Source organism: Diadema antillarum, unplaced genomic scaffold (assembly GCF_040938485.1).
Source record: "Diadema antillarum isolate AM-2024a unplaced genomic scaffold, OU_Dant_1.0 scf00000007, whole genome shotgun sequence".
NCBI classification, from domain to species: Eukaryota; Metazoa; Echinodermata; class Echinoidea; order Diadematoida; family Diadematidae; genus Diadema; species Diadema antillarum.
Window position 1 is genome coordinate 4831166 of NW_027270896.1, and position 22592 is coordinate 4853757.

At 41.2% G+C, this 22592-nt stretch overlaps 1 protein-coding gene across 1 annotated transcript in view; it reads right to left on the reverse strand.

Moving 5' to 3' along the window:
* Window positions 1-38: 38 nt before the first annotated feature.
* LOC139717578 (sodium/potassium-transporting ATPase subunit alpha-3-like) overlaps window positions 39-22592 on the reverse strand; it is a 42029-nt gene continuing 19475 nt past the window's right edge. Inside the window, 20 exon segments of the mRNA XM_071629088.1 lie at window positions 39-370; window positions 790-920; window positions 1481-1626; window positions 2367-2490; window positions 3194-3348; window positions 4078-4397; window positions 5636-5772; window positions 6489-6664; window positions 7215-7401; window positions 9011-9143; window positions 10545-10707; window positions 10995-11009; window positions 11235-11433; window positions 11746-12014; window positions 13020-13137; window positions 14327-14461; window positions 15285-15398; window positions 16176-16379; window positions 16820-16879; window positions 18744-18878. Coding sequence (XP_071485189.1) covers window positions 148-370; window positions 790-920; window positions 1481-1626; window positions 2367-2490; window positions 3194-3348; window positions 4078-4397; window positions 5636-5772; window positions 6489-6664; window positions 7215-7401; window positions 9011-9143; window positions 10545-10707; window positions 10995-11009; window positions 11235-11433; window positions 11746-12014; window positions 13020-13137; window positions 14327-14461; window positions 15285-15398; window positions 16176-16379; window positions 16820-16879; window positions 18744-18878 — 3144 coding nt within the window. The 3' untranslated portion in view covers window positions 39-147.

Genomic DNA, 22592 nt, shown 5'->3' on the forward strand with positions numbered 1-22592 from the left:
GAAGGTCTGCCCGCTGTGAGCCTGTCCCGGTGCGCTGGGTCTGGCTCCACTGCTGGCCGTCGGTGGGCGGGAGGCTGCAGAGACGAGCGGACAGGTAGGATGGGCTTTCTGGTCGTTCTGAGGGCAGGGGCATTGGGTTCGAGTAAGTCAGTAGTAGGTCTCGCGTTCCACCCAGCCGCCTGGGTTGTGGCGGAGGATGAAGCGGCGGCACTCGTCGTACACGAAGATGAGCAGGGAGAAGGGGAAGGCGGTGAACCACCAGCCGATGCGGATGGGGTACATGCGCAGACCGTTCTCAAGACCAGGGCAGTAGGACAGGAAGGCAGCCAGGGCTGTCTCGAAGAAGAGTCCAAAGTTGAGGACCCAGTTGCTGTAAGATAAAAACAACAGAGAATGGAAAAGATAACTACTACCGTGCCACACAGCTTTGCAGACCTTGTCAATCTGTCACTAAGGGAACACAGTAAAAACAACAATCGGTATACCTTCAGATAGTAGACACACAACACAAAGTTAACCTTTAGCATATGAATCAATACATAATCCTGTTTTGTTGCTTTCCAGACTCTGGTACCACCTTTGGCAAATATCTGACATTTTCCCCTTATGACAGATAAACATTGATATGTTTTGTTGGTCTAGTTGACTGAGCTTTTCCCCCAAGAAAGCTCACAGTTCAATCCCCGCCATGGCATTTCTGCTCTTGCATTGAAAATCATGTCACTCTATTCATGAATTCATGAATTCACATTCGATTGCTTCTACACAGTATCACAGATTTTCACTCACCTCATTCCCTGGTGGATGATGGAGTTGCGACGAGTCTTGCAGATGATCAGATCGGCCCACTGCACGATGACGATAGAGACGAAGAAAGCTGTGTGGCAGGTGTACTCCAGCTGCTTGCGCTGGTTGTATCCCTATGGGGCGGGACAGGACAAAGAGAAGGGAGTCAGTTGTGTTGAGGAGAGGCAAGTCATTGGTATTGGTATTGGCAACAGATTAAATTTCCCCATCACCAATCAGGGAGGCTTTTTATCTGCTCTTGCACAAGCAGCAAGACCTGGCAGCTCTGTGCTATGGTTAGAGGTAAAATGGTTCGACTTCAGAATACCAGTTTTCTTCATTTTCTCTCCTTTTTATCATGATTTATTCAGCAGTTCGTACTCAGATGAAGTATAAACGCAATGACAGTCTCATTCATAAAATCTATCATTCAAATTCAATCATATACTTTTAAAGCTTCGGTTGCCTAAATGTAAAACCGCACACACTGCATTTCTATTGGTTTGATTTTCTCCAAAAGCCAGGCTGACACATACGGGATGGAGATGATAAAATGAAACGAGAAAGAACCCAAAGGAGGGGAGAGGGGGTGTTGCCATTTGGCCATATGGGCAAATGGGAGATATAGCCCTCTTGTGGTACAGTCCCGGAAGCAAGGACTGGACCGAGAAATGAATTCATCTGACCAACTCACCCACTGCTGACCATAGGAGTCTTCCACGTTCAAAACGGCCTTGTCATCCCACTTGCTGCGAATCATGATAAGGTCGTTAGGAAGGAAACCATTCTCTCCCATGATCACGAAGTAGGTGAAGAATCCAGCCGAAGCCTGCATCATACCTGCCAGACAACAACAAATCAACATTCATTATTACTGTATACAGCATGTTATACTCAGCAAATCTAATTTTCCCACTGCGGGACTCTCTGGCAATCTTGCAAGAGGTTAAATTTGCGATCTTGGAGTAAGGTTGAAATGAGAAATGTATGCGTGCACGCCATATTCATGTGGGGATCAGAGTCAAAATTATTTTTTACTCTGATATCATGCGACTTGCGAAATTTGCAAGTATTAAAACAGCATCGTACAAATTATCCTAACACTGGATGGTCTCACTTTCTTGGATATCAGAATTACGTCCATAGTCAGGGCAGCACATTTCACTTGTCCAATGTCTTCTGGAAAATGTAATCGGACAGTGTGCAGTATTTTCTGATGGATCCTTTTCATTGTCCATCCCATTACAGTACAAATTGTGCTACTCCAAGGTGAACAAACAGCTTCAACACCTTGAGAAATCTTGGAGAATAATTAGTTTCAGATCTTGAGGATTGAAGAAAAAGTTCAAGCTTTAGGGAGCTATCCGTCTGGGAACAGCACAATGCTGTGGAGGAATTGGAAGTTAGTATTCATTTAACAAATGATTTTCATACATTATTGATTACAAATTTTTAATTGACTTGATGAAGATGACGAATGGTAAAGTTGTCACTTCTTTCAAATTAATAAATTCTTTGAGTCGAGTAGTTTTTATTGCCACTGATTGACAAGAGTGGTCAGTTCTTGCTCTGACACTCACCGATCTGACCGTAGGACACGCTGATGAGGCGCTCGTTGACAAGTTTGTCGTTCTGTGGGTCGCGAGGACGACGCTTCATGATGTCCGACTCAGACTCCTCGTAGGCCAGGGAGATAGCTGGCACCTGGGACAACATTTACAGAAACACCATTAGCTGCCTGGTCTCTCCTAGCACTGCAGCTACAAACGTCTTGCATTAACAGTCAAGTGCGCACAAGTAAACATTATGGATCATTACAGAAATTAATTTGAAAGAAGCTTAGCCTTAGCTCCTAAATGACCATATGAATGAGGCTTGTTTCCAATGAAATTTGCACACACAAAAAAAGAAAGAAAACGATCACAAAACAATACAGCATATTATTATACAGTATATATATTGTTTTTGTTTGTTTGTTCTTTCAGTCAGAAGGTTCTTAGGCCATTTAGCTAAGTGTTTTTTTTACTCCTCCCCCATCTTCTTTCCAAGACCAGAAGTCCCATCCATGTTCATTTCAAAGATCTGTGAGATCACAAAAAGGGCTGCCAGAATTCGTCATTCAAAATCATGGATGCTCCAAGGAGGGGATACAGGGTTAATACATGTGCATAACATGCATCTCAATAGGTGAAAGTAGTTCTAAACTCAAGATATTTATAGTCTCTTGTCAAGTCATCAAGAGATAATTGAAGTTTATAGGGAGCCTTCTACAGAGGGGAAACTTGACATAGCTCAGCACACGACACAAAAATGGGACGCCATAAATCGAGAACTATTGTGCAAGTGGGTGTCAGAGATGCTGCCAATTACTAAAGTCGAGTCCCTGCTAGTGGTGCAGACTACCTACCAGATCGGTTCCCAGATCAATGCAGAGGATAGTGACTACACCAAGAGGCAGGGGAACGGAGGCCAGGATGAAGATCAGGAAGGGGCTGATCTCAGGGATGTTACTGGTCAGCGTGTAGGCGATGGACTTCTTCAAGTTGTCGAAGATCAGACGACCTGGCGGACATTAAAAAGGGCAGAGAAAAATGTCAGTCAGTACCTCTGAGCTAAAAAACACAAAACCAAATTTATTCTTTGTTTTGGATTATCTGTTGAAATATGAAGCAGCATGCAGCAGTATCATCCTTTCCTTCTGTACCCTTATTCTTCTTATTTTCAATACTTTTTTTTAGAGTGAAGTAATACTTGGTATACTTTTACATGCATGCATAAATGGGGTACTGCATTGTGCAGTTCCTGCTTTCTGCTAATCTTACAAACTGGCAACGAAAAGAACGTTTTTTTTGTTTTCTTCTTCTTTTCTGCATGTAAATCATTCCAAATTCACTGAGCAGGTTAATACTATGTACGTAAAAACAGAGATTGCTGCAGGATAAAACTCATTCTAAGCTCACAGTCTGGTAGACCCATAACAAGGAGCACACAGGGGACCTTGGGACCATTTTCGTCAATATGGGGATGCCGGTCACATATTGCGGCATAAAGGCAGCAAAATTCAAGGCACAGGCACCCTAGTTTTCTATTGTCATCCAGAAATTGTTTGCGTGCATGAAATCTCAATTAAAATGATCATATAAGTATTTGTCTACACTATGCATTGAATTCAAGTGGTACTTCGCAAAATTTCATGCCGTCAAAAAGGCCATCAGCTCGAAAAATTTTTGGCGTGAATATTTATGGTTTTATGGTACCACAGCACAGTCGCTTGCTTTACAGGATATTAACCTTCCTCAACACCGGTCACAATGGAGGCAAAGTTGTCGTCCAGCAAGATCATGTCTGCTGCCTGTTTGCTGACGTCGCTACCGGCGATGCCCATGGCAACACCGATGTCGGCCTTCTTCAGGGCGGGAGAATCATTGACACCGTCACCGGTCACGGCCACGATGGCGCCGGCCCGCTGGCAACCTTCCACGATGATCAGTTTCTGTTGAGGTGAGGTACGGGCAAAGACGATCTCGGGGTGGTCGCTGAGGATCGAATCGAGGTGCTCCCGTGGCATGTCCTTCAGCTCGGAGCCGTGCACGACGATGGCCTTAGCCTCCCTGCATACAGAAGCCACAAAACCATCAGTCCCACATATCCTATTTTCTGTACATCTTTAACAGTATAAAGAATCAGTTCTTTTCTATCCTCCTTGAACTTTTGATGTGGCGCTTAGGTCAACAGCGGACATCATTCACCGACTTGAAATCAATGCACAAATGGAACATTGTTTGGCATATACAGAATCTTTGCTTATCTATGTGCCTTGACTGTATTAACCTACTTATACCAAGTGAGTAACACAGTTGAGAGAGAAGTTCATAAATTGCTGCAAGCCCCCCCCCCCCCCCCCCCCCCCCCCCCCCCCCCCGGAAATAAGGAAGAATAAAATAAATAAACCCTGCATCATTACAGAATTTTGATACTTTTCATTATAAAGGATAACTGAACTAGCAAATAAAGCAAACCCTGATGTACCCTACTCAAAACGCTGTGCATCTGAACAATGCAAGATATGAAAAGCCTCTTTTAACATTCTGCTTGAATAGTTGTCTGTGACTTACTTTACTCATTCAGTGTGAAAAAGTACTCTTTACAAGATTGGAAGACAAAAAACCTGCTCAGAGTGGCTAAATGGAATGAGACTGTATCATTAACATCAACGCACAAGCATGAAAGTTATTAACATTTCATTTAAAGGGGCATTCCAGACGATTTTCATAATTTCACATCATGTAGTTCATAAATCGACAGCTCCATGTATAGATTTATGGAATTTATTGAGGTCCTTGATCAGAAAAACCAATAAACTGAAAATCTTTAAACAATAACAATAACATCAGAGCCTCACATATTTCAGAAATGTAGTGTCAGTGTAATTCCATTACAATACCACTTGCTCAACAAGTTCACCTGTGAAGAATCTATGCATGCCTTCTTCTTTTGTTCTGCTTCCTTGAGCCCCAATTCATGCATTTTTTTTTTTTTTTTTTGGTGAGACTGCCATGTCATCATCCTTGTTCACTGCAATTTGTTATAGATTTTGAAAACATTCTCATTCCTCATCCCAATCACTATAAATTCTGAAACTCTCTACTCAGTTCAACTGATTTATAGTTGTTCAAACATAAAATTCTGAAAATCATTTGGAGGTCCCCTTTAATGTAGCTGCGAGGTTGGGGGTGGGGGAAGCTGGGGAGGCTTGGAGCTGGGGGGGGGGGGGGGGGGGGGGGGGGGAGAAGTCAGAGAGGGAAGGGGAGGCAGAGGGCAAGAGGGCGAGAAGAAGAAGGAGACTTACTTTGGATTGACCTGCTCCACTGCGATGCCCTTGCGCTGGGCGATGTCGTCGCGTGTCTCGTTGCCCTCGGAGATGATGCCGACGCCCTTAGCGATGGCCTTGGCTGTGATGGGATGGTCACCGGTAACCATGATGACCTGGTCAGGAGAGTGGACATACAACAAGTTAACTTCACTGATACTGTAAAGGTGGATATTTTCGTGCACATACATTTTTGCCAAGTAAGATGAATTGGGAGAGCGTTCTTTTTTTTTTCCCCACGGAATCAAGACATTACATAGTGGTACATAAAACAAGCAAAATTACTCATGTACTTTCACTTTCATGCCTTTCTATGAGTGTGAAATGCATGAAAACTTCTACTCCCTGAAAAATTTTCACCTTCACAGTACCTTTTCAAAAACACTGCTAGTTTCATGTGGCTACTAATGCATGTCATAAAACAGGGCAAAAGAATAGTACAGCTAATATCTATAAAAGTCACCAGGTGTAAGTACTGTAAAACCAGACATATGCATGGCATAAAAAACTTTCTTAATGAAGCATTCATATGCATTGTGTAGAAGCATTCAATTGCATTCATATGCATAGTGAAGACAAACATTTTTGCTAATCTTGGCTTTCCGCAAAATATGTGAAGGTTTCATGCACATGAAAATTTCTGGTTTCACTGTAGATGCATGCAGAATGAACTGACTGTTGAAAGACTCGCACCCTGAAATGACAGGATTTTGTATTTTCAGCCACACATGTGTAAGTGGATACTTGTTCATAATCAACATACTCAGTACATGAGACACACAGCCCAAACTATGCAGCGGAGGTTGATCAGGGACATAGAGAATGGTCTCACCTTGATACCGGCGGATCGGCATTTGCCGACAGCGTCGGGGACAGCAGCACGGGGCGGGTCAATCATGGACATGAGTCCAACGAAGCAGAGCTTCTCCAGGGGGAAGTTGACATCGTCGGCGTCGAAGGCGAAGCCCTTGGGGAACTGGTCAGCGGGCAGGAAGTAGTGACAGAATCCTGCGAGAGATAGGACAAGGCATGTTAGGATTGGACGGCCCAACATCTAAGCCCGACTGAGCAGCACGTGATTTCATCTCATACACTCACAGTATAGCATATTTCATCTCATACACTTACAGTATATAGCATATTTTGTGCATCAGTACTGCACGTCTCGCAAATCCCTAGTAAAGAGTGAATGCACAGCAAGAATGGAAAGTGAATTCACTACTCATGTTTGATGAATGCAGAGAAATTACCAGTATATTGTGCATATTTTGATGCCTTTCCCCCAAAACTTCATGTTTTTACATTCCTACTTTTGCAGAGCATGAAATTCATGAACAGTTCCACCAAAGTTATTCCAGCTAAACAGCATGCGAATGTCATAATTTCGTTGTACCACTGTAAAGATTCCAAGAGATCACAATTTCTGGAAACATTGAAACCCTCCTTGCCAGCCTTTCCTCGATCCCCATTCCCCCCCCCCCCCCAAAAAAAAAAAGGAAAGAGAAATCACAAAGAGGTTTTACAAGACTGCTTCTCAGGGACCCTTGAGATTACTCACCGAGCACACGCTCTCCCAGTCCTCCCAGCTCCAGGTAGGCATTGTTAAAGGCAGTCTGCATGTCCTCGGTCATGTCCTGCTCCTGCCCCTTGATGAGGATGGAGGTGCAGCGGTCGAGGATGCGCTCGGGGGCGCCCTTCATGACGAGCAGGTAGCGGTCGTCGTCTTTGACCTCGTGGATGGACACCTGGGCAAGAAAAGTAGTGGGCACAATTTTAAATTAATTTTTCTTTATTTCCAACATACTCTTTTAAGACATATATACAATGTAAAAAAAAAACAAAAACAAAAGAGTGTCAACATAAGTAACCACGGCCCTGTTTTATGAGGAGTTAAAATTGATTATAGAGTTGATTTCAACTGTAAGTCTATGGCAGTCTGTGTGGTAATGAAAGTTAAAATCAATTTTAACGTTTGATTAAACAGGGCCCAGTATTAGTAATCAAATATAATATCAATAAGATACGAAGTATAATATGTAAGATGTAAACATAATGATTAGTATAAAAAATAAATAAACTAGATATATCGCTACGGCTACTGATATGCCTCCGCCATAATGCATGGTTCTCCTAATAGGTCTATAGTACAATGTCTTGACAATGTGTGATGACAGTTTCACACAATTGGCAAAATATTAAAATGACAGGTTTGACACAAATGTGCTGAATGTTCACTTTCCTAGAACTAGGTTCAATTGGATGAATGATTAAAATGTCAGAGTGCAGGTATTTGGGGAACTGATGATTTTTACTTGACTTTTGACCCTTTTATAAGTATTTATGCATTGAGTAATTTTCAAGGTATTGAGAAAAAGTATAATTTCAGTATCAAATGGGAAAATAGCATTATCTAAACCTGGCCTTTGACCTTTGACCTCACAGTTCCAAAGAGAATCACTGTTAGGTTGAACATGCATAAATATGTAAGTTTCATGATGATACCTCGAGTTACTTTCGAGATATGGAGGAAAAAGTGCAATTAAGCACTTTCACTTGACCTTTGACCTTTTGACCTTTGACCTTTTGGCAAGAAACTTCCCCAAAAATATATATTGGGTAATACATGCCATACATCAAGTTTAAAAAAAAAAAAACCTTCAGGCATATTGCATTCTAAGGAAAGTAGTGATATTTTGAGGAGTTGACCTTGACCTTTGACCCCTGACCTTTGACCCATGACCCCCAACTTCCCTAGATAATCACTGCCCATCGGTACAAGCATATATACTAAGTTCCATGAAGATACCTTGAACCATTTGCGAGATATGGAGAAAAACATGAAATTTCAAAATTTTTTTCACAAAATAACCTGTGACCTTTGACCTTTGACCCTGTGACCCTAAAATCCACACAAAGTATTATCCCCCAAGGATATACCCTCATACCAAGTTTGATGTAAAACCACCACACGGTTCTTGAGATATCGACAAAAACAAAACGGGACGGACGGACGTACGGACGTACGGACGGACGGACGGACGGACGGACGGACGGACGGACGGACGGACGGACGTACGGACGGACGGACGGACGGACGGACGGACGGACGACCCGAAAACATAATGCCTCCGGCCACTTCGTTGCGGAGGCATAAAAATATAATAATAAATACTGTAAGACAAAATTGATTTGATGAGACCAAAAAAAGCATTATTACTCTGACATGGCCGAGAGGCCTTTGGTTGGTTGAAGCCTACAGACTTCCCCACACCCAAGCCCTGCACAAGTCTCCTCTACAAAATGGTTACATTGATAAATCGTAAGTTTTGGAGGTACAAATGAATATTTGCTCACCTGGTATTTGTTGGTGGAGTTGAAGGGGATCTCGCACACCTTCTTGTGCTTGCTACGGTACTCAGTCACACTGAACATGGAAAGCTCGACACACTTGACAAGAGCAGACTCCGAGGCGTCACCAGTGGTCTCCCTGCAGGTGGGCAATGAAGCATATCATCTTTGAAACTTTGGTAGATTTGGTGGATTCACATACTGCATGGCCAGTGTTCAACAACTGTTTGCATTTATACACTTGTGAGGCACAATGTAGGCTGAAGGCATTTGCTGACTATCACTACTCAGGTGACTGCTTGTGAGTATGTGTGTGTGTGTGCGTGTGTGTGTGTGTGTGTGTGTGTGTGTGTGTGTGTGTGTGCGTGTGTGTGTATGTGTGTGTGTGTGTGGGTGTGGGTGTGGGGAGGGAGGAATTATACAGCCTTTGCCCACTTCTCCTTCTGTAGGAAGTATGAGGAGGTATTTTCCAAATAAATGAGTTGTAATACTCTGACACAAGACTGCGTCCACTGTATGTCATAAGGCCAAAAAAAAAAATTGTTGCATTGGCGTAACCCGCCCGACCCTAAAAATTCCGCCGACCCAATGTTTTTTTATTATTTTTTTTGCTATCGATATCAAATATCTTGTTGATTGCGATCGCGATCGCACAAACCCGGAAGTGGAAACAGCTCTGGGGATATCGGATGTACGAAGGAGTGATCTAGCGCCTCGCATAAGCCTTCCTTGATCAGTACGTCATCTGTTTCCAACACAGACGCGTACTCTAACAAGATTTATTCAGTGTATATACGTAGCATTCAGACTGCAATGTATTGTGCACAGTTTTGCCATAGGTTTCTTGTGTGGAGAACTTACACGAATCTGTATATGTGGGACTGTAATAGAGATCGCCGTGTGCGATGAAAAGATCGTACATATGGGTCAATTTGCATCTATCTTATCTAAGTCAAAATAGTAAAATATGAAGTGAAAACATTCAGGATAGGGATTTCAACATCTTTAAATTCTGTGAAGGGGTATAATTCCAGTAATATCGGTCTCATAAATGATTTGTAGAATAGATGAACACAGCACATTCGGTGCAGCAGTTGTAACTGTTTACTGAGCTGAGCACGAGTTTCACACGTAAAATGCAGGTAGCAAAAAAAAAAAAAAAAAAAAAAAAAAAAATCCGCCCGACCGACCCTATTTGAAAATCTCATGTTACGCCAATGCAACAATTTTTTTTTTTTTTGGCCTAATGGAGGGATGGCGTAGCTTCACCTCTTACTAGACATGACATCAACTTAGTTGGCCTCCAACAAGAGCCTCTCAATTTGACAAGGAGGCACCCGAATAAGCCAATTGATCACTCTTACTCATGCTGTACATGTGGAATATCTAATTGCAAAGAAAACAGTTGCCCCTTGGTCAGCAAGAATCAAATGCTCATGTGAACTACACAACACTGACATTTATATAAATATGCACATATTCGCGTCTTCCTCCACAAAAGTTTCCACTCTCTAGGTATTGGTTTTCCAATGGGCTTTACCTCTTCAGGATGGGGACGTTCTCCTGGCCAGCCTTGAACTCGGAGCGGTTGCAGAGACAGGCGATGCGGGCAAGGGACATCCAGGTGGGAGAGGACTTGTCAAACTGACCACCTGTGAATCAAGACGGCATGCAGAACTAATCAATACCACAACCATCAAGGACTCGGAGGGTTTCCACAACTGACAACGGGTCTGTGTACAATTTACTAATCTTTCCAGTGAATATTACTTATTGCAGGTTTATTATTTTGCATAGAGGCAAACATTACAGTTACAGAAAAAATTGCTCATATGCAGAATTTCACAAGGCCAAGGCCATAACGGTCGTATCATGCTGAAAGTACTAGAAATTACTAAATTTACTAATAGTTGGTGGCCATAGGTTTCCATACCTCATGAGACTTCTCTTCCGAGATTCTTATAAATAAAGAAACTGGCTAACATTGCACACTTCACCAACAGTTCTTGCAAACTTGAACAAGCATATTAAATGAGATAAAAGCATAAGCTTCTACAGACAAACGTTTATCTCTTGCTGATTACAGTGGAGGGGGATTAGGGTCCAGATGTGACGATATCAAGAACAAACACACATTTTGAAAATCACTGAGGTAAGGCCAAAAGCACCCTGTAAAATAGAAATAGAAGTACATCCAATCTATTGCATGCCCATGATAACTTTCACTCACCGCTCTGATCCTCGGTGGTGTCAGCCTCAACGATGGTATTGTCGAACCACATGTGGGCGACAGTCATCCTGTTCTGGGTCAGTGTTCCGGTCTTATCTGAGCAGATGGTGGAGGTACTGCCCAGGGTCTCTACAGCTTCCAGGTTCTTGACCAGACAGTTCTTGCTGGCCATACGCTTGGCGGTCAGTGTCAGACACACCTGGTGGATGGGAGCGAGAGTTGAGTTAGCAAAGTTACCAGATTACGACAATACAGCACTGATAGTGACATTTTTCTATGCTAACATAATCACACAGATTCTGTTTTTGCTTTTTACCATCTCCTGGGCTTCACATAACTTGCAGTAATCAAATTTATTATGGACTATGCCATGATCATGCAATGGAAGAGAGAGAATTTAGGTTTCCAGAGAGTGGACAATGGGCAGGTGGCACAGAACTACAACAAATATGACTACACGGCACGCTCTGATCATGCTGCCAACAGTGTAAAGCCGGAAATGGCAACTTACGGTCACAGTGGCGAGGAGACCCTCAGGCACGTTGGCCACGATGATACCGATGAGGAACACGCAGGCCTCCAGCCAGCCGTAACCCAGCGGGAAGGAGAGGATGAAGAAGGAGACTCCCAAGAACACGGCCACGGAGGTAATGATGTGGATGAAATGCTCGATCTCCTTGGCGATGGGGGTGTCGCCGACGTCCAGACCGGAGGCCAGATTGGCAATGCGGCCCATGACGGTGGAGTCTCCACAGTTGATGACGATTCCGCGAGCAGTTCCTAAGAAGAACCCAGCAGCAAAGGTGTAATTTTTTTCTTTTCTTTACAAAAACGAGATTACTTGAGTACATCTATTTTCCTGAGATTCTGGAAAAGTTTTAAACTTCCAAGTGCATCTCTTTGCATTTACCAACTTGAAATAAACATTTGTATTTTAGGCTGAGATATTCAGATCTTTGACACGCCATACAATCATACATAGATAATTGCAGTAACATAGCAATATCTTAGATTCTACACTCAACTCCGGGACAGTACAGAAACTCTGTCAGAACCATCAACCTACATCCTGTTGACTTCAAACATACAATTTACAAGCATGTTACCGATTGGACTAAAGGAGTTCAGTGGAAAAGCTGCAACTGTATTTTGTTTTGTTTTGCTTTGTTTTTGTATTTACATCAATGCATGTGCTTTCTCAGCCTGCATGAAATTCTGAGTATACTTCTCTGAATCTCCTTGCATGCATACCCAGAAGCCAAAGTTGGCACTTACAGATCCAGAGCAGTTCTGCGACTCAATTTGATTCAACAGTCATAGTTTCTGAGAAGGTTGGGAAAACAGGCATGACCCCAACTCTTGGAATATACTTCATTCTCAGAGCTAATTTGCCCATGGTTGTGACTTGCCTTCTACAGCACTGAACCCAACCCTAGGAATAGACCTCAATCTCAGAGCTAATTAGCCCATGGTTGTAAGACTTACTTTTGATGACAAGGAACCCAACTCTACGAATATACTTCATTCTCAGAGCTAATTTGCCCATGGTTGTGACTAACCTTCTACAGCATTGAACCCAACCCTAGGAATAGACCTCAATCTCAGAGCTAATTAGCCCATGGTTGTAAGACTTACTTTTGATGACAAGGAACCCAACTCTACGAATATACTTCATTCTCAGAGCTAATTTGCCCATGGTTGTGACTAACCTTCTACAGCATTGAACCCAACCCTAGGAATAGACCTCAATCTCAGAGCTAATTTGCGCATGGTTGTAAGACTTACCTTCAACGGCATTGGTAGAGAAGAAAGCAATGTTCCTGGTCTCAAGAGGATTGTCACTGGTGAAGTCAGAGCTACGGGACTGGGGCTCCGACTCTCCGGTGAGGGAAGAGTTGTCCACCTGTAACCCAGTAGAATGAAATCACTACATTAGACTTGCAGAGTCTTTGCATGGGTCTCATTCCTTTAATCTCCTCCCATCAATTCATGGACTGCACAAAGTTATCATTCATGTCGGGTTTGTCTCAACCATCATCAACAACAACAACAACAACAACAACAACAACAACAACAACAACAACAACAACAACAACAACAATAATAATAACAATAAAATGATAATAATAATAATAATAATACTAATAATAATAACAATAATAGCAACGACAATAATAATAATAATAAAATAATAATAATAATAATAACAATAGTAATAACAATAATAATAATAATTATATCTAATATGGCGCATAATACAAGTATAAGTCTCTATGCTTTTACATTCATAACATAATGCATGAACAGAAAAAGCAAAAAAAAAACAACTTAATCTACAGAATATTACAGAGTATAACAGTGCGAAAATAGGTAAGTTTTTAGTGAGTTCTTGAAGCTGTTGACAGTTGATGCATCTCGGAGTTGGGGAGGAAGAGAATTCTAGAGTGTTGGTGCTAAGGTGCTGAAAGCACGCTGCCCATAGTACTTAGTATTAACCCTGGGTGTTTAGAGAGGTTCAGATTCTGTCTCTTCAGAACACAAAAAATCCACATATTGACATAAACTGCATGACATCACATTCTTTTTTTCCTCTCTTTCTTCTCTTCTTCCTGCAGTATCTTCAACTTAAGTGTAATATAGCATTCTTGAGGAAATACTGTAAATGCCAAATATTTCACGCGGTTTTTATTTTTGTGAGTCAGGTACTATTCACGCCTTTATGCCAATATATTACCTCTGATCCTGACATGAATGTGACGTGCATGCACATATTTCTAAGTTCAAACTGTACTCCACAATCGCGAATTTAGCCACATGCAAAATATAACGGAAGTCCCAATTCCAAAAAATTTGACTCGCTAAGGAAATGCCTTAAACAGTACTACATTGTAGGTAGCACATACTATAACACCGAGACAAGGTATGTTGCTTTAATTGACTGGGATCAAAAAAGCATGTTTTCCAAACACTAGCCATAGCCTTTTCTTCCTGCCTCTCTCTCCTCCTGTACTTAATCCATTTATAAAACATTACATCAATATTTCATCATTTCATTCAATTCTTTCATTCTGCATCAAGGCATACTGACTTACTTTGAATGACTTGGAGTCAACCACCCTGATGTCGGCCGGGATACGATCACCACCCTTGACTTCCACGATGTCGCCAAGGACCACGCCCTCGGCATTGATGGAGTGCCATTCACCACCACGGAGGACCAGGGCTTCCTAGAAGACAGGAAAGAAAATGCAGCAGACTCGGTAAATTTCAAGTTGTGTTCGTATTTGGACCGCATCAAGCTAAACAATAAGAATAATCTTCCATAATATTACACTGACATTATAAAATTGGGTATTATAAAAAAAAAAAAATCACTGGTTGCCATAATATATTTCAATACCTCGGTATAGTTTGGTGACAAATCTCAATTTCATTAAAAAATGAGCACAGAAAATGAGATTCCATCGCGATGGAATCTCATATTCTTTGTTCATTTTTCATTATATATATCTTTCCCGTCAGTTTCTCTTTAATTGCAACAATCGTATTTCAATTTCAATGGGAACATACAAAGGACTTCATTCCACACACAGTTTTAAAACTGTAATACCAAACATTTTTGCACAATGCAGATATTTCAATTTTGCAAATTTTGCGAGAGCCCAGATTCACAAAATTATAATGTACACTAAAGTTCTTGTCTACACTATATGCATTGAATGCCAGTGACAATTCATGAAAATTTCACATCACGAAAAAGGTCGTTGGTTCAATTCGCGAAATTTCATGCCGTGATAATTTCTTGCTTTACAGCACTTATATATTTGCTCTGATGGATTCCTGACACCACATCAGGGCCCCATTTCATAAAACTTACTATCAATACAAAGTTATGATAGTTGCTTTAAGCTACTAAAATCCTTGCATCTGATTGGCTGAGAGCAAATCTGCCAAAGAAATGTAGCAGTTGTTACTGATAACAAGTTTTACGAAATGGGACCAAGGACTAGAGGCATGGCCCCTTTCACATCGAATCGCTGCAGTACTAACCTGTGGGACCATGTTCTTGAAGGATTCCATTATCTTGGAGCTCTTTGCTTCCTGGTAGTAGGAGAAGCAGCCGGTGATGATCACCACACCTGCCAGCACAATTCCAAGGTACAGCTGCAAAGAGACAATGCACATGTTGGCCTTTAATAACCTTGAAATGGCATAACTTTCCTCATATTCAAAGGCTACACTCAACAGAAAATTATGCATGGGACTGAGCATCCTTTCTGTTCATCAGAACACACATTCTCTATTTTATAAGCAAGATTTGAAGCAGCATTAGTTATTCCAAGGTTCTCAATAAATAACAAGGAGAAGTTGGGCAGAAAACCCTAAAATATAATGCATATGGTATCCTTTGAAATGGATGCATACAAAAGGAGATTTGTGCTAAGCAATGTTCAAAATTGGGGGGAATATGAGTAAGAATTTTCAATTGAAGAAGTACCAGGTATGCATTGCAAATGGTAATCCCCTTTCTCAACAAAAGAGAGCAGAACTGCGAGTGGAATTTTTTTTTCTTCTTTGTTTTCTTTTTTTTTTGTGCTGAGCACTATTCAAAATTGGGGGAAAAAAATCTGTGTAGGCAAGGTTCATACTGCAGGCAATAAAATAAGGCAGGGCTAAGTATTAGCGGTGGCCTGGTGGCCCTGGGCCACCAAATTTTGGAAAAGGCTATCATTTGGTGGCCCAATCAGACACTAAAGAGTCAAATTTAATGATGTTTTGGTCTACAATGGGCCACTATGTTTCTTTTTCGGGACACCAAAAGTTCGGATTTTAAGATTTTAGTGGCCCGAATGGGCCATCAGAGAAAAAAGTTAGCGTCGGGCCCTGAATAAGGTTTCAAATATGTTATAGAGAAACAAAAAGATGAGAAGTGATGCTCACATTGTCACTGCTGGGCTCATCCTTTGTGGCCGCCTCGATACCGTAGGCAAGAAAACAGAGGATGGATCCGATCCAGAGCAAGGTGGAGAAACCGCCAAAGAGCTGCTGGCAGAACTTCACCCACTCCGGTGTCTTCGGCGGAGGGGTGAGGGCGTTGGGGCCATCCCGGGCCAGCACGTCGGCAGCCTGGGCTGGGGTCAGACCCTGTGAGGGATAACGAAAGAGAGGAAAAGAGCTGAGAAGTGAACACGGAATATGTTTGGAGGCCAACATTACGGCAGTCCACAAATTGAAATTTGAGCATGTAGAGAGCTGTGAATGTCAGAAATTGTATGCATAGAGCACATATCAAGTGCATGTGGTGCACAAAATACTTTGCAAACCATAGGTCTCCGGTAAATGAAAGAGAGCAGAGAGAGAAAGGGGGGTGGGGAACACAACAGGGAGAGAAGAACAAAGAGGAGCCTTAGATACAATATGAGGAATATCTTCTCAATGTCATAATACCGCCTGGTAGAAAAGATACATGACAAATATCAAATAATTATGATCACGATCATTAAATCCATCTTCTGCAAGCAAGTGATTTTTACATTTCATTCAAACATACAAAGACAAAGAGTGAGACAGCAATGGGTACTCACACTGTTGAGGTTTGAGTTCAGGCGAGCCACCAGAGCTTCCATCGGAATCTTGTGGTCGTCCTGATAGGGAAAAAGATTAAAATTGCAAATCAATCAGAGAGAGAAAATGCATTTCCCCTAAAATAAAACTAAACATAACAAAAAACAAAAACATCTGAGCACAGACCTCTTGTCCCTACCCTTTTTGGACCTACTCGGTACACATGCTAGCCTGCACGCAAAAATATGAATTAAAACTATACACAAATTTTGAGATATATGTCAGAAAGGTGTTTCTGTCAACATCTTAACATGTTACATGAGCATAGTCATACGATATCTCAATACCTGGATCACATGTATGATATAATTGAGAATGATCATTAAAAAAAAAAAAATGACTTTAAAAATACGATACACAGAATGATCACTACTTTTAATCCAATATTGCATTTAGAATATCAGCTCTACAAAAAATTAGTGGCAACTTCGATGTAACTTTCCCCTATTTATGATTACGCAATGTGCATTCATAAGACAACTACTAAAAAGACAGGTCATCAAAATAAATGCAAGAGAAATATAACAAACAACAAATGAAACAGGAACGTACGAGTGAATGGGGAAATAATGAAAATTTCGCCTACTTCCCCTGCAACAAGGGGCTCTTAGGCAAAGGCATGCAATCTAGTTCATGAAGGGAAGCAACTGTGATAGAACTCTTTTTTTTTTTTTGATGCTGTGTTTTTCTGTATCATTCAATAAATAAGCATCATATATACCTTGAATCAAGCATTTGACTAAAGAAAAATGGAAAAATATCAACCGCAAGAAAACAAAATCAGGCATACAATGTAGCTGCAGTATCTGCTATTTCCTCTTCTCAACACAGTGACATATGCCACGAAATCAACCTAAAATGTTACATAAACACATGCACAAAAATTGTACTCAGGAAATAGTAGAAAAGACAAATTTATAACAAGATTAGTATTGGAACCGATCAATTCCAATATGGGGACAAAAATCCCTTTCCCAAATGGCTCGGATTACGGCTGGTAACAATAAATTCCAACAAAACTTGACCAGCAGACAACCGTAAATAATCCAATGTTTGAATTTTCACTATCTCTTACCATCTCTGCCTCTTTCTTTAACTCATCAAGGCTGGCTTTTTTCTTTGGACGCTTCATAGAAATACAATTTTTTTTTCTTTCAAGTATGAACATGACTGACAAGATTATAAATCATATGTTTTGTTGCTATTTCTTCAGCTACAATTTGTAGCTATCAATATCGTAACAAGTCATATACTGTAAGAATACAATCTTTAATGAATGCTGCTTTTTTGTGCACCTTCCAGTATTAAACATCTGATTGCCCAAGTTACGAGCATTTACACATGTTGTATGACACAACACCATGCAGAAATTTTCTCTCTTGTGTATTCAGTATGAACTTTTAAGATCTATATATATTTCACATAAAAGAGTTCTTGTTCCCAATACAATACACAGATACATGGCACAAAAATGCACAGTAAAAATGCAAATTTGCGAAATGATTTTCATGTATGATGATTTATTTGTGTGCCCGGGATAATGAGGCAAGTGCATAGAATTCTGGGCACATCGCCCCGGAGAATGACGCGAATGCTCGAGAGACCCATACACCCTGTATTACAGTGTGTGAATACCACGCACCTCGCACGCATTTGCGTCGTTTTCTCGGGCACACCTTCCTTGAATTGTGTGCGCTCGCGCTGTTCTCCCAGACACACAACAATTTACCATTTTTAGCAAAAATTCAAAGACTACTTTCTGAGGCTACCTGTACTTCTCTGGCATTTCTACTACACTTTGGCTAAATGTCCAGTGAAGCAATCCCACAAGTTCCTACGGTCACTAAATTATGTTGGTACTGATGGCCTTTATATGCAACTTACAAATTCCATTTCCTTCTTCAATTCATCCAGATCCTTCTTTTTCTGCTTCTTGCCCTTCTTGGGCTTTCCAGATGCATTGCGGCCATCGTCCGGAACCTCCGTCTGGACGGCCACGCGGTAACTTTCGCCGCGGCCCTGTAGAGACAAAACAGCACAAAGCAACACACAAATGGTGAGTTCACATTACAACAAATGCACCAAACATTGAACAAATTGAAGATTTGTGGATTAAAGAACAAGCAAAAGCATCCCCTCCCCATTCCAGATCCATCAATATGGATCTTTCTTCGAGGTTACAGCTCAGTTTATTTTATGGTAGTTAGTTTTTCTAAACGAATCTTTTGTGAATGATATCAAGATATAGCTGTACATACAACTATATTATCCACTGAAAAACCATACTTAGAAATAAGTTATGATCAACAAAAGCAAATTTTTAATCCAGTAAAACAATTTCTTTCCTCCACAGTGGATACATATTACAGAACAGCTTATGTTGAAATCAAAACTCCCCAAAAAATAATAAATAAATAAATTATAATGACAAGAATATTGTATGTGTTCCTTTACCCTTTTAATCATCCAAGCACTGGATTGAAACAGGTAGAAAAACACCAATACATAACAGACACTTTGATATCATACGAAACACACACAACAAACACACACGTTCTTCAACATGCACACACCATCAGAGATTGGTTTCCAGGTTACTTGCAAATGGGAGTGCAGTAAAATTCAATCATTCACAGGGTAGCCATTCTTTGTTAATGACTAATCTTTCCATGGACCGTTGCTCAAAGCAGAAATAATTTTTCTGTAATATTTTCCTGGAAACAAGCTGATTATTATGCTAAAATAAAGTTTTAACAACGAGAATTCACGCTTCAATGCACGACAAATCAACACACAGTCTTTACATTTGAACCTGTACTATGTTCTTGCCTCTCTGAATGTTGATCATGAGTTGTGTGCATGTAGTTCATTGTGCAAGGCACATGACCTCAGTCATGATTGGGGTGCTATTCTACAATGTATGTGAGCTTTCAGAGATTTTTCTTTTTTTTGGGGGGGGGGATTGGGATGTGAGCTGAATGCATCCTCACAGTCACAGACCTGTGAATGGTTTTCCAATTTGTACAAATCTTTTTTTTTTTTTTTTTTTTTGGTGAATCCCCCCAAGATGTAGATCGTCTGTTTTGTGGGTGCTTTTTCCCCCTTTCCTTTGTGAATCAACTACAACTAGCTTCATTCCCCTGCTTGTTTCTTGTTGGCACAGAATGCCACAACCCAATCAACTACTTTGAGCTCACCTACGAACAAGATACTGTAAAACCAGAAATGTTCACAGGTATTTCAATTTCACGAATTTCACAGCACAGCTGGGTCAAGATTCGCAAAATTAAAATGCACAGGAAAATAATTGTCTACACTATATGCAGTGAATGCCACTGGCAAATTGTGAAAATTTCATGTCGTGAAGAAGGCAGTTGGCTAAAATTTGCGAAAATTTCAAGGCGTGAAAATTTCTTGCTTTACAGTATTTTACAATCTTTGAAATGCTGAACTGAATGTGATTGAAGCCTTGTTTCTGATACATGTGGCCTTGATCAAGACAATAACAATCTCAAACATGTTTGCTTAATGATTCCCCATGCCTTCCACCTGCTCATCACATGGCAATATCTTTCATTGGTCTACACAACATAACCATTGCCAACCTTTTTTTTTTTAATGCAAACTCAGTGGTACTGTAGAAATCACAAACATTCGGTGCATGAAACTTTTGTGAATTGGAACCGACAGACTCTTTCGTGGCATGAAAATTTCCTGAACTGACACTGGCATTCAATGCCAGTTTCCACAAATCTTGGCTCCTTGCAAGCACGCCAAAATTTTTGGTTTCACAATTTTTTGAGGTCATCTGGAGAGGGTTGCAATAGTCCCTAACCTTTTTGCAAATTGAACCACCTAGCCTTATAGCTCTGGATACATAGAGCAGTGAAACAAACCTATCTCCTACAACTTTACATAGTGATAAGCCTTATCACCTTTTACTGGTACTGTACATGTGTGTCTTCAGTGCTCCCGCACAATAAGCAACCTATGGACTCTTCCCATTACCCAGTTCACCCACTAAGGTGTCCCCTAGTTTGCAGGCACAAACCCTTGTTGGTCGTAATAGGAGTCTGCATGTGCCAAGACTAATACACGTACCACTGCACTGCAGCCTCTCCCAAAAAGGCCTTGTTGGGAGAAGCTATAACACAGGGCCTATGGGGCAGTGCCGAAGTGGTGCATATAGTAGTCTTGGCGCAGACTCCTCTACGACCAACAAGGGTTTGTGCCTGCAAACTAGGTGTCCCCTGCTTTTTACTGAGCTTGACAATGCATGAACTTTGAACACCCCAAGATAAGTATGAATTACCCCCCTAAAAACCTCCTGACACTCCTGTGGTTCACCTATCAAAAGGAATTTGGTCTTTTCAGGTTTACTTGTTTGTCTAGTGCCTTGGCAGAACACACTGCATTGCTTGAATTGGTCTCTATTCTTCTTCTACAAACAAAAGGGCTGCTCTTCAATAGTAGGACAGGTATTAGGTCAGACCTAGTGGGCGGATCCCATGTGAGGGAATAAACCCATGTGCCATTTCACAAAGTACACTTATTGTGTGGCTTTGTACGTAGATAAGAATGGAACGTTGTATGCTTTAACCAATGTATACCGAAGAGGTACACTGTACATAGGTTCTGTCCTCCATACCTTGACTGCTAGACAGGCATCTATGGTTCCCCCACCTTTTGTTAAAAAAAACAATAAGACCCCAAAAAGTGGGCAATACCAACTTTCAAGGAAAGTTTCCTCTTGAAAGCAATTCTGAAATTAGCAGAGACTGGAGAAAGCACGAATCACAATATTCACATTGACATGCTCTACCAACGTGTACAAGCTGCGGTGGAAGAGTTATAGGCCCTACCTAGACTCAGTCCTTCATACTGAAGCGTTTATTTCCTGTGACTGAAACAGCAGAATGTCTTATGACCTAGCTATCTTTTCTGATGCAACTTCATTTAAACAAGATAATGAAGTAAAATCCTTGCTTATGATTGTGATATTCTTGCTCAAAAGGATGGGGAAAAATATGAAGTCATACATCGTGTGTATTAGGCCTACAGCTTGCTCACTATCACCCTACTGTACACTAGCTAACTCATACAAATATGTTTCAGGGCAGTGAAATATCTCATTCGCTCACTCAACTGCTATCAGTTCTAAGGTATTTTGCGAGTATCGGGACATTCACTCATCAATTTTTCTTACCTACAAAACCAACTGAAGAGAGCCCCGACAAGCATGGAAAATGGCCGTTGGGCCATGAAAATTATGTCTTCCTACCAATTCCACCATCAGTTTTCACAACTGAGGAAAGTTAAATTATGCGAAAACATCCTCTTGATTCGTTACAATTTCACTTCCGAATGATGTCCCATATATGCTACAATCTTATCTATGTCAGGTAGAAAACACTTACTTTCTCCTTGCCCATGTTGCAGCAATGTGCTATAAAGTCAACGCCAAGAAAAGCCGACGCCCAAAGACACTTTGCAACGACACACGACCCGACACCTCCTTCGACGCTGCACAAAGTGAATTTTCTTCCCCCCTTCCCAAAAACTCCTGACTAACTAGCGTGGAAAACGCCGGTTGGGTCTCGAAAATTGGAACTTCCTTTGAATCTCGCCACCTGATTGGCTAAAGCAAGGCGCAGTTGTCGTGAAAGGAAGCACAGGGCACTTGAGTCACAGAGTCAATGACAGGTCATACTAGCCTTATACTGAAGGAAGAGA